The following is a 13,202-nucleotide window of genomic DNA, read 5'->3' as shown; positions in this document are numbered from 1 at the left end:
CAGCTGAGCTTCCTCCCAGTACAACTGCTGCAAGGGGAGCCAAGGACAAGTGTGCTCAGCTCTGTTCTACCAAACGTGGTTAAATCCCGCTGGCAGGAAGAACGGGATGAGCCCATTCCCAGATCCTGCCCTCCAGCTGTGCTCTTTGAGCCCTCTTAAAATATCTGGCATCACACACCCTCCAGGAAACACCAACTGAACGTGCGCAGCTCCCGGGGCTCGGGGCATCCACAGGTGAGAGGCTGCAAATTTATCTTCTGGAATCTGTAAAGGAGCAAGGAAATCACAGAACCATCGAGGTAAACACAGCCCAGAGCCGGCAGCATGACAGGTGATGAATCCATTCAAGAATTAGAGTGCAACAGCACCATGGCAGCACCGGAGCCCTGCTGGATGCTCCGATGTCAGACACAGATGAATCACCACTACTATTATTTTCCTGGATTCCACTTCCCTCCAGGGATTCGCCTCCCAACACTCACGTAGGGAACAGCAGCAGCCCCAGTCTGCTGCTTTCAAGTGCAAGAAGTGTCCCGGCTCCTTTGTTCCGAGGGAAGGCGATTGAAAGGGATCCCGCGTTGCGAGCGGAGCTGCGCTGGGAGAAGGGAGCGGCGCCCTGGGGCGGCCGCGGCCGCTGGCCCCGCGGCTCGGCAGGAGCCCTCCAGCCTCGTACGTGCTGTTCTTCTGTCGCTGCCGTCCCGGGGGAGCGGAGCTGCCGCTTCGGAGGCCGAGCTCTTCCTGCAGCCCCTGTGATCTCTCCTGCTCCGGCCGCTCCGAGGACTTCCCGAGCGAGCTGTGCCTTCACACCTCCAGCGCTCTTGGCCCAGCCACAAAGAGCTGGAGAGGAGCCCCACAACACATCCCTGCACACACACCCGGCCAGGGCCCGGCCGGCCCACGGGGCAAGGCTCTGAGCACAAAGAAATCTCCCGAGCCAGTGAGAGCTGAGATGTTCTTGCTGGTCCCGCAGCCAGATTTGCCAGCTCAGACACTCCTCAGCAACCTCAACAACAAATTTTCCTCTCTAAGCCCACAGAGTTAAAGAACAAGCACTGAAGTGGGATTATCTCTGCTACAAAGGGACACAGATATGGTCTGGCTATCAAAAACTAAGGTGGATGCCATATAAGAAGTCCGTCTGTCTTGCTGCTTCAGGCACATCATCATATTGGCTTTGGCAGCCCTGCATCGACCTGTGAGTGCTGCAGCAGTGGGCAGAGCTGCCGCTGGGGTGGTGCAGGGCATCAGCCCAGCACTGGTGGCTTTCAAGCAGAGGAACTATCATCCATCCCTTCCCGTGGAGGGCAGCTCCACCCCAAAACTGCCCGCGACCCGGGGGAATCAGGAGAGACAGAGGCACTGCCACCAGCCTGGCAGCGCTGGCACTGCCTCCAGAGCCCCATCCCCACTCAAGCCTCCACTGGTACTTCTGAGCTGTTTGCCTGGACAAGACAGAGCCTGTCCTGAGCCTGACTCCAAGAAAAGATTCCCAAGACAGAACGCAACCCCTAAACCACAGAGCAGGTACCAAAAACCGCCTTTGAAATGGTGCTGCCAGCGACAGGCTGAACTGCCCGGTCTGCCCAAGCCAGGTGAAAGGAATGGATGGTTTTGGATAACTTGCAGGCACCTCTGCATGTTTATTGCCCACATTGTGCTGAGCATTAGCACATCAAAGGCTCCTGGTGAGCCATGAATTAAATTATGAGGAGAGGAATGGCCCAGGGTGAGGTTGGTAACTGTAGGGCTGCAGGCATTTTGCTGGAAGAGATGGAAAACAAAGAGTGAAATTCCAGGGAAAGCTATTTCCATACTGGAGATTTCAATCATTCAGCAAAACCCTTGGAAAACCAAACAGAAAAACTTCGTTAAGATTGTAAACTGTGGATGAACAAACTTGGATTTTCCTAGTCCCCAGGGTCATTGCCAGATAATAAGTGTGTATTATCCTGGAATCTCAAACCGGTGCTTTAAATTATCTGCAAGAACTCATCTCACAACAATGCAGGTGTGTGAATTCTTTAGAAATTGTTTCATTAGAAAACAAAGAAGTCACCATAGGACTGAAAAGAAAAAATAAACCATAAACGGCTCCACCAAAGCAGTTGAATTAAAAAGGAAGGATTTTGGCTGAGCGGAGTCCAAGGTATGAGAACATCATTTTGAAGAAGCTTTTCATTTTTTTCTCTGTGTTTGGTTTTGTGTACTAACCAGCTTCTGGGGTGGAAAGCCAAGTGCCTCTTCCAGCAGGATTTGTGAAGCAAAGCTGCTGCTCAATCCCGGCAGTGCTGAGCCCTGCACGGGGCTCCCAGCGTCCCCTTTATGCTGGTGGGGCTGGTACAGCCAATCTGCCCGAGAAATCGTTGTGTTTCCAGGCCAACATCAGCTCCGGAGAAGCTGGACAGGCACTGATACCCTCTGCAATTCAAACAAGCTGTGATTGCTTCATTCAGAGCTGAGCTGCTTCCTGGGCAGAACCTCCACGAGTTCATACACCCAGAACTGGCCGAGTGTCCTCCTCTCTCCCAATCAACACTTCACAGCAAAAGGAGAAGTGGTTCTGCTCCCTGCCAAGCCCTGACATCAGGGAAATGAGTCCTCAGCCCCAGCCTTTACAGCAATTCAGGTTCATGTACAGATGTGACATTTGGAGCTCCAAATTAATGCAGTGAAAGGTTTTGAATGGGTGCACCACAACTGCTCTGAATATGGAATTATGCTCAAATACTGGAGAAAAGCAAGCTTTAGTTCAAATCCCTCAGCCAGCTTTCTCTGGGCAAGATGAGCTCATGATTTACAAGTATCTGTTATTATTATTGAGATCACCTGTGGCTGTCAGAGGACTTAGAAACCTCTGGTGTTCCAGGTCCCAGCCAGAGCTCTGAAACCACTTTTGATCCCCAAAAATCAGGCTGCTTTCACAGGCAGGTCACCCAGGGGTTAAAGAGCAGCTTAGCTGTGGTGAAGGGAAACTGCAGAATACACACAAAAATACAAATGAGCAAATGCAGGGGCAGCACCAGGACCAACCTTCCTGTGCACAGGCAGCTGGCAGCAAACACTGAATCTGCACTCAAAGCCTGTCTGACCCCCAAGGTCGTTATTACACAGCCCCTGCTGCATTGCTCCATCAGAGATGAGGGTTTTGTTTCATCCACGCTCTACAACCACTGGCAAAAGGAAACCTGGTGCTGTTAAAGCCCAAGAGCTTGGTTAATGTGGTTTCCATCCTTGCAGGACTCTATCAAAAACCCTCTGAGCTCAGTCCCTCTGAAAGCAGAGTCTAATCACAGCTGAAGGGAAGAACTGGCCTGCACTATCCCATGGCATATTATTTATTATTAATATTATTAACCCCTCTGCAAGCCTCAGACAGAGCTCTCCCTTCCCAGAAGGGCTCCCAGGCTGTGCAGAGATTATTATTTATGAATAAATTATTTTTATTCAGACACATTTGGTTTGCCTGGGCCGAACACCTTCAATCACAGTTTTCACTGAACCTGTCCTGGCTGTAAGTTCAAATTTGGGTTAGGAAAGTAACAAATGTTCTATAACTGAAAAAAAAACCAAGAAGAGTCATGGTTGCAGCCTCACCTCCCAGGAGTTTCATCCTGTTGGGAGAATGTTGGGAATGTCCTGAGGAATCGCTCACCTGGGGAGCTCCTTTGTCTCCACGATTAGAGCCTGGGAGTGGCTTCCTGTGAGACAAAGGATGAGCTGACCGAGGAGGCAAAAGTTACAGCACATCAAGGTGGAACAAAGGTTTGAACTGCTATAAATTCTTTTTTTTTTTTTTTTTTTTTTTTTAGCCAAGAGAAGTTTTAACAGGAGCTTTGCACAGAAGGTGTGCAGCTGTGCGGAGCAGGTTAAGAAAGGCATTTGCTCCCATGTTAAGTCTCTTAATCTTGTTACCTTCTCTTTAACCAGCTTAAACTCTTGCTGAGGGGCTGAGGATGAAGCCTCGGTCATTGCTGTGTATTTAAGAGGGGAAAGCAGGTCACTTTCTGGATGTGTGAATAATGTTTACCCACGCTGGCATTTTACAGCCTCATTTTCTTCCTGTTATGCTCAATAAAACCAGTGACTCCCCCACCACCTGACTCTCCTGGGTGACATTTACTCCAGAGTCCTGCTCCATTCCAGTATCAAACTGAATAATTCTGTGAGGCTCCAACCACCTGCTTCTGACCTTTGCAGCCCATCTGGAAGACTCTTTATTCTACTCACATTGCTTATGCTTCTCTTCCCTCTGTTCTGGCTTCCACCTTTCACCAGTCAGGAAGGGAATTCTTCTTTCCATGCCAATCCACGTTCTCCAAGCGCCAGGAGTCACTTGGCTCTGAAAGCACACTGAGCCACAGAGCAGCCCTGGATCTTGTCCTCTCACCCCACCTACAACCACCCACAAATCACCCTGGGAAAACATCTGCCTCAGCTTTCATTTTCAGTCTCTTGCTGAACCAGACCTAAGCATGGCTCTCACTCACTGGCCATGTCCACAGAGAATCCAGCTGTCCCCACCAATGAATCAAAGCACCAGGAGTGTACTCTGAAAAGAGACAGCAGAGCCTGGGGGCATCACTTAATGCTCAGCATTACAAATCCAGGGCTGAAACACAGTACTTAGGTGAGGAAAGGCAAAGTAGCTTGGGTTATGTAAATGACAACTTTTCCCACACGGTTTCACCTGCCCAGCTGGACATAAACACACCTGAGAGGTCTGAAGAGCTTTAAATGCCCATTTCTTTTATCATCTCAGTTTTCTTTGCTGACTCAGCAGCTGGATTGTTCTGGTATTGCTGCCACCATCTTTGTGAGACAAAAGCAGCCTCTGTGAAAGTGTTCTGGAATTTGAACTCAGCACCTTTGAAAGCTCTGTGGGTGGAGGGGATGGTGCCTGAAGAAGACTCCAAGGGATGTTTTTGGCACACACTGCTCACCCTCTGCAATGCTCTGTCACTGCCTCCCAGGTGCTTTGAACTGTGGGAGCTGTCATCTCACCTTCCAGATTGCCTCCAAACTGGTCTTGAACACTTCCAGGGATGGGAGATACTTTGGATTTTGTATTGTATGTAGGTAACTGAAACATTTCAACAAACCTCAGAAACAGAAAAAGATTTATTAGAAATATTACACAGATTTTGCATCATACATTTTAATAATGTTAATATTTAAATATTAGCATGTCCAAATCTGCAATGCTTAGTATGTACATTCTAATGTGCTCTTTGTATAAATTAGATTATGATGTAACATCTGTACCCAACAGGGAAAGCTAAAACTGTCAGAGGTGATCATCCCATATGACAAACTCAAGCCTGGACCAACAGTCAATAAAAACATTGTGTCCAGCTCTGCCCAATGGGACTTGGCACACGTGCAAGTCAAAAATGGAGAGACCATCAGTTGAGAATAAAAAGTCACTTGCAGTTCAGTGAGAAGCTGGTTCTGCACTGTGTCGGTGAGCGAGCGTCGATGGCACTGGAGTTGGTACAAACCAACACAGCTGAGCATAGTAGAACTTATTGCTGGGTTTAGAAATGTCTTAATGCTCCATGCCCTGAGTCTTTTTTAGGCAAAAAGCCCTCTTGTGACAGGAAAATGCATAATCTCATCCCATACAGCCCCTGCCTGTGATCAGATGCACAAGGCTCAGCTTTGCCAAGAGCTGGCCCAGTCAGATCCTTGCTGCTGGTACCCCCAGCACAGCAGGATGAGGGAGGGATGAACAAACCAACGAGCCCAGGCTCGTGTGGTCATTGCCAAGGAAGGGGGAAAGTCAGGGAAGCCAAAAGGTGGATTTTTGAAGAGTTCCAGGTGAAGAATCAAACTGGGAAGAACCAATCATTCTGCCCACGTGCACTTGGTTTGGACAGAAAACTTGCACAGAACTGGTTGCATGTACAAAACAAGAGAGAAAACCTGTAAAAAAACAACTTCAAATCACAGAAAGAAAACTGCTAAACCTCAAAGGGACCCTGCATAAGGCCCAAATCCCTCTGCTTAGCACTGCTGCCTTGCTGCAGTGCAGGAAGAAGGGGAAGTCTTTGTCCCCTTCGTGTTGCCATGGCTGTCACGGGCACAGGAAGGGGAGCCTGGCAAGGGCAGCCAATTGTGCTGTGTCCTCTCCTCACCTGCTGAGACCCCCAGGCTGCACTCTTAGGAGGAATGCCCCTCAAGCTGACAGTCCACACAGACTCTCTGATGTCCTTTGTGACAAAGAGCCCCAGGTGTGCCCTGTCCCTCTCCTCACACGCTGGCCTCTCCCTCAGTCTCACCAGGAACCTTCTGGAAAAGCTCTTCAGCCCTTCTAGAAAACCTCCTCACAGGGCTGGGCTCACTCCTCACACCTCTGTACCTTCCCAAGCCACGAAACAATCTGTACCTTCTCTGTCTCACCCGAAATCCCAGGAGCAGGACTGCGCCTCTCACAATTCCTTTCCTCTCCGACACCACAGCACAACACGCTGCCACATCCCTCCAGGAATGTCACTGGAACCCCCTTCCTAGCCCTTCTTCTCACGTGCTCATCCCAAATCAGCTCTTTGCTTCCCTGCAGTCCCACAGGCTCCCCAGGTATCCAGGTGGTGCCCGTGACTGACAATTTAGGGAGCAAGGGACAAGATTTATCTGCCTGCACACCAGGGAAAGATCCATTACTCCCAAGAGGCAAAGTCAGAAAGGATTTAGGCAGTTCAGGCAAACCTACTGCTCAACACCATCCCTGTCATATCATCACATTCAGGACATTTTCAGAGAATTCTCAGAACTTCTGTAAAGTCTATCCATATACCCTCTTGCTTAACTTAATTAAATTTCCTAACTTTAAAGGCAGCTGGAACTTTAGTTTTTGCAGCTCCAATTTGAGATGTCTCACAAGGGCCTGCAGAGCCTCTCAAAACCAGGCCTGTAGCATCTTGTGTAGGATAAATTTAAATTGATACTGAAATTTTAAGGCAGTGTGAAAAAACAACAGCAACTTGTGAAAATCAAGGTCTAGAAATGTAACTGTGCAAGGTTTAAAAGGAAGAACCTCCCCCCTCCCCAGTATTGTAACAGTTAAATGAACAAATAAGCAATATCCTTAATTTAAAAAAATAATCTGGAAAACTGTCTCTCAAAGTATCAAAATGAGATGTTTTGCAGGTTTGAGGATAGAACAGTAACGCTGAAGAAAAGGTAAAACAAGTATCTTCTTCCCTACTACAACTCTGTGTTCTAACTCCTAGCTAAGTAAAAAAAATAGGAATACACCACTAGAACTGGGTAGAATTAGTGTTTGGTCTATGCTACTGGGGGGGCATAGGAGAACGAGCAGCAAAGAGTTGACAGAAACATTGCTTTGCACAAAACATTTGGGAAAAAAACCCAATAAAACTGCTGGATCCCCCAGAATGGTCTGTAAGGGTAAAGTGAGCCTTGAGAGACAGAGCAGTGTCAGAAGAGCCCTGGGAGCAGAGGATGCCCACACAGGAGGTAACACACACCCAGCAGACACTGAGCCACATTGGACCCACGCCACAGGGTTAAAATTCCCTTTTTTACATCATTTACTCTGAGATGTTTACCAGATACTGGGAATTAAAAGTGTTTTTCTCATCCCTGCAAGTGCCCAATCCAAAGCCCACTGAGGAATATGGAATTTTCTGTGCTGACTTCACTCCAGCTTTGAACTCCAGCCCATTGGAGAGATTTGGGATCCCTGCCAAGGGACACCTCCAGGGAAAAGAGCTGCTGCATCCACGAGGCCACAGGACCCTGCAGTGCTCTGCTCAGCAGAGTTTTCCTCTTCCATCTTATCCTGTATTTTAGAGCAACTCATCTCGGGTTCTCTATGGACAGCAGGGTGTGCTGAGAAATCCTGGAGAGTGAATTCCACCTAGAAAGGGCTCCCCTGCTAGGAAGTGCCTGTGGCAGCACTCGGCTGCTTTCTCACACTGCAGGATGACACCCAGCACGCAGGGGCACTGTCAGTGCTCTCCCTGGCCATTTTTATCACACAGCCCTCCAAAGATTGGAACCGGACTTTCCCAGAGGCAATGGATTAGAATAAATTTCAGACTAAAACCAAGAGCAAGAGATGATTTTCTCCTCCCCCAGAAGAGGCACACACTGCCTTCCTCCAGCATCCTCTTTGTTCAAAGCACTCCCCAACTTTGGGGTCTACCATCTATTCCTGAGTACTGTATTTTGTTGTGAGAACACAAAGTCTGAAATATGTTGTTTATTAATTAAATAGCATTACAAAGTAAAATCAAATCAAACAACAAAACACTATGGGGAACCAGAGGCTGAGATCAGCCACCTGCAAAGCCCTTGAAAGCCTGAAACCAATTCTGTTCTCTGAAATCTCTCGTTTCCATTTCATGAGCCTTTTTCCAGGAGGCAGGAACAGTGAGCAAGAGAAATGATCCCTAGCTCCCTAGGACTAATGTCCACAAAGCATCAGGGTTAAACACAGTAACTAAACACCAACTTTCTCCTACCAGCATGCCCTAAAACAGCCAGGCAGCCTTTACATGCTCTCCCAGACCTGCTCCTAGAACAAATCCAGCAGCCTGCTGGATGCTTCCATCCTTGGAGACAAACACAAAAATTAACTTCATCAGGTGAAATGAGAGAAACAGAGTAATGGCCATTTAACAGTGCCTGTCAGGCATTTCCCTAACAGTGTTACTGAGGTGGGAAGCTGCTCTCTGGCGCCTGAGCTCCGTGGCACAGACGGGCTCCAGTTACACTGGCTGTCATCTGTGGAGTGAAGCTGCACCTTCCACTGGTGCTGATATATGACTGTGTTCCTTTACAGCACAACATCACTTCCAAGCACGTTCCAGTGCCCTATGGGCTGTATTTCATGGCCCAGGGCACAGGCTGTCTCCAGATTCCTGCCTCTAGGCAGCAATGACACAGCTGTGCTGACCAGACAGGAGCAACACAGAAGGAAGAAGTTACTCCACTCAATCCATAAAAAATATGAGATGTCACTGTACTGCTCACCTGATTACTGGCACCTTCCAAAGTAAAGCTATTAAACTGCATTTGCAATGCTCCTGTGATAACTGTGCCTGCACAGTCAGCCAGGAAACCAAGCTCTGGCTTCCCAGAGTAATCAAGTAATGAAGTTGGAGTAATAAACCTGCTTTTCCTCAGAGAGATTATTTCTGTTTGAGCTGAAATGAAGTCCCAGCACCTAACAGGATCTTTCAGAGTTATTTCACTAACTGGTGATGAACAGAGGGTGGTTTCTGAGTTACAAATGATCCTGTTACCATCCTGCTGGTTGTGCTATGAGTAAATTAGTGCTGTTATTGGGTGAGATGTGTGAAAGTAACTCAGGTTAAGGTTCTACAACTTAAGTGCATCTGTCAAGGTGTTTTATAAAATACATGGAGGCAAGAAAACAACATGTACTTGGGATGAGTTAAGCATGTTTTGGCAAGAAGAGCATTTTTGTGAGCTTTTGTATTAATATTAATCTCCCAGCCTCCCTTGAGTGCCAGCATAGTCCACATTGACTTAAAACTTCATTGTGTAGCAGGTCTCCTGTCAAGGCAAATGTTGTTAGCCCAAGGGATCCTCTTCAGAAATATCCCATGTGTGCTTGAAAACGCTTTGCAATTTCCACGTGGGAGTAAGTTGACCAATGGATTTGGTTTGCAAAGGTGGACAACAGGGAATTATTTGGTTGCAGTCCCAGATGGAATCGAAACTACGGAAGAGCTTCCTTTCACACTAAGAGCTTAGGTTGCTTGTGGAAGAGGAGCACGCAGGTTTTTAAAGTGATCGAGTGCATCTGTAGCATTCTTTGTTCTCTTCCCCACTTGTGTCCACCTCTTGCTCTGCAGCTCAGGTCTCAAAGTACTTGTAGATCTGGGCCACGTACTGCATGACGCTCTGCCAGTCGGGCCGGTCCGTGTGCATCATCTCGCTGAGCTCCTGCACAGACACAGCACCACGCTCAGGCAACCCCAGCACGGCTCCCCTGAGCCCCCTGCTTCCACTCCTGAGCCCCTTAAAGCCATCAGGACCACTGGAATGATCCACTGGCCAAGTGCAATTCTGAAATCTGTTAATGCATTCCACAATCTAAAATATTTCTTCCATCTGCAGTCAAAGATCAGTTCTCTATGTGACTTCATTTAAGCTGATCCTTCTCTGCTTCTGAATCTAACTCATGAACCCCATAATAGTTTTCCCTTCACATTAAACTTCTCTCTCCCTTGTCATAGAGGTAATTTTGGAAAAGGTTTCTTGAACAGTTTAACAAACAGTTTAACATCTTTCTGTTACTTAAAGCACTAAAACAAAAGGAAACAAAATGGTGCAACCATTAACGTAATGATGTAATATGGCAAGTCTGTGCATAACATTATGAATAATCTGCAGCTGGCATCCAAAAGAAGGACATAATCCATACCCTCATTTCAATACTGGATGACCTTCAGCAGTTCCTCCGAATTGTATTTATTCTGTGATTCTACAAATTCTTTCTGGAAGTTCTACTAACACCATCCTGAGGGTGGTGCAGCCCTCCCCAGCACTGTGTGACACTTTGAGTGCAAGGTCACTGACATAGCAACAAGGAAAGGTGTTGGAATGGTGTTTGCAGCAAATGCCCCCTTGCTAAAAGATTACTCACCAGACTGGGTTTGATGCCCACACTTTCAGCAGCTTGAAATGCCAACAGCAGATTTCTCTTCTGTAAAAATGGAAGTCCAAAAGGATTAACATCAAAGCACTATTCCTGAACCTTTCCTTGCATCTGGTTACCCAGTAAGTTTAAACGAGCAGGTATATTTGAAAACAAAACCCTTGGATTCATAATTGCAGACAAGCAGACTCTTTTTTGAGTCTTATTCACTCACAAGTTTTGTCTTTGAATAGCTCATCTACTTCTGCCTGAGTGACACCCTCTGTTTTTGACAAATAGTTTGTTGTGAAACCGGTTACCACTGGGGGAAAACCCACTGAAGTTCTGTCTTTGCTTTGAGTGAAAGGTTTCTGCAGAGGTTTTAATTAATATAAGGCATTCCTGTACATAATATAATTCTTACTGTGCTAGATACTGTCTTTGTGTTTATTTGCAGCACTCACTGGACTCAGCCAACTTGTCACTGACTCAGTCCCTGCATTTCTCTCTGGGAGTTCACTGTGGGTTTCCTTCCCCTTTTCATCCATTCTGTTCTCACTGTGAATTCTGCAAATGTACTACACAACTTACTTTGTCCTGGCTGTTGAGCTCCTGGTAAGGAATATGTGCAGGCAAATACGTGTGCAGGAGAGCACAAAAGGCCAGCCCATCACTCCAGCTGCTGCTGAAGTTGGTAATATCAATATTCTGAAAGAGAAAACATGAGCCATCCTTGAACAGTGCTACACAACAACAACAACAACAAAAAATCTCCAAACAATAGTTTTTATGGAGCCATGGAACAAAAAACCCAGAGCTGAGCTAGAAATGGTGGTGACACTCCCACCACCGCCACCTCCAAAAGGAGGGAGGTGAAGAAGAAAAATTTGCAAAGAAGTAGTCTAATAGAGTTGGGAGTTTATACAGACAAAAACCATCTTCCTTGCCTTGTTTCTAGACACTTGCATTGGTCTTTGCCAGGCACATCTCTAACTACAAGGCTGCACTCAGGTGCACAGAGTTTCACAGTTTCCCTGCTCATGACAGCTGAGGTCCAGAACCATGGGGTTGCAGTGACTACAGAAACAGAAAATGGTATTTTGAAGTCATCCCATCTGCAGAGAAGTCCTTTAAAACACAAGATTTCTGAGGATACAGAGTGCACTTGGGGTTCTTCCCTGGATGCTCTCACGGGCCACAGCTGCAGTAAAGACCGGCCCATGGCCCAGTTCTGCTCCTGTGAACAAGGTGACCTTTCTGATGCTCCTGTTTGCACTGCCTGGCCATACCAGCACACGAAGAAATTCCCATGGCCAAGTCTTGCTGCTGTAGCAGCAGCTGCAAATAGCAGCCAAAACCAGAACAGTGAACTGATACAGAGCAAGAGCTGCTGGAGCAGGGAGGCTCTGGGACATGATGGAGCTGCACCATCTCCCAGCCTCCTGCAGGTGTGGAGTCACCTCCAACCCTCCTCAGCAGCCACATCCTCCTGTGTGCTCAGCTTCAGTTCACACTCCCCACCCCTGCATTTTCTTTAGTTAGCTATTTTCTCATTTCTTTCAAGGCTCCCCCAAAACAAGGCTTTTACTGCATCTCTCATACAACAGCTGATGCAGACACTAAAGCCCAGACAGGAATTATTTCAGCATGTGCTCCTTGCTTCTGATGCCTCACTGATTAGTTATCCAACCTGGACTTGGTCCAGTCAGACAGGATTTCCAGTTAGTAATAAATGTCCATAACCAAACATGACTCAAATTGAAGCAGTAGAGAATATTTCAGGTTAAAATACTTTGTCTGTAATAAATCTACAACTCTAATGGGCTCAGAAAGCAGCTGACACCCCCACACTGCACCAACCATCACGCTGTAGGGCTCTATTAACATCTGTCAGTGGAGACAATACAAAAATGAGGCACTGGCTGAACACTGCCACAAGAAAAAAAAAATTGCTTTGAAAGCTGCCTGGGCATTGCCTATTCCATAAAGTTCCAACTTTTTAGTTGGAAGTCCAACTTTGTGTGTATAGAATTGGCTGAGGTGGATTATTCTGCTTTCTTGAAGTTTCCAGACAAACAAGTTCCTTTCTATTTATCAATCTGCAGTTAGTGGGAAAGGACTCACTGCCAAGTTACAGAAGTGTTTTTACTGAGGCCAATATGTTTTATCAGCAAATAGCTTATCAGCAAATGCCAATATTCTCATTTTATACTGTAGGATAGAAATGGAAAATGGAGGTTGTTCCTCCTCTTTCCCAAAGGCCATGGAAACAGGAACAAACAGAGCCTTAGTTATGCAACAGGACTAGACAAAAAGACAAAGCTTGTTTGTGTAGGAATGTTGTATCTATCCTCATTTTCATGATGCTACTATGAGACATGTGAGATACAAAACTGCTCCTTCACACAGTATTTCACTATCCTAGAATCAGTTTAATAATTTTACTTACCTTTATCATTTTAAATACACCTAAAGCTCTTCTCCTCTTCCCAAATCACAATATCTACATGTAAGTGCTCATGTCTACACCAAAACTAGGTCAAAAAATCCTCATCTCCCAACAGTGCTGTCC

At 46.7% G+C, this 13,202-nt stretch overlaps 1 protein-coding gene across 7 annotated transcripts in view; it reads right to left on the bottom strand.

The window, feature by feature from the left end:
• Nucleotides 1-5,100: 5,100 nt before the first annotated feature.
• Nucleotides 5,101-13,202, bottom strand: part of SPECC1 (sperm antigen with calponin homology and coiled-coil domains 1) — an 87,656-nt gene continuing 79,554 nt past the window's right edge. For all 7 annotated transcript variants that reach the window (XM_053961154.1, XM_053961151.1, XM_053961153.1 and 4 more), the window contains 3 exons: nt 11,222-11,338; nt 10,640-10,699; nt 5,101-9,936 (listed from right to left, as the gene is read on the bottom strand). In XM_053961154.1, coding sequence (XP_053817129.1) covers nt 9,847-9,936; nt 10,640-10,699; nt 11,222-11,338 — 267 coding nt within the window. In that variant the 3' untranslated portion in view covers nt 5,101-9,846. The remainder of the gene's footprint in view (nt 9,937-10,639; nt 10,700-11,221; nt 11,339-13,202) is intronic.

The sequence above is a fragment of the Vidua chalybeata genome, chromosome 20 (genome assembly GCF_026979565.1).
Source record: "Vidua chalybeata isolate OUT-0048 chromosome 20, bVidCha1 merged haplotype, whole genome shotgun sequence".
Lineage (NCBI taxonomy): Eukaryota > Metazoa > Chordata > Aves > Passeriformes > Viduidae > Vidua > Vidua chalybeata.
This window is presented reverse-complemented; position numbering and strand designations above follow the sequence as displayed.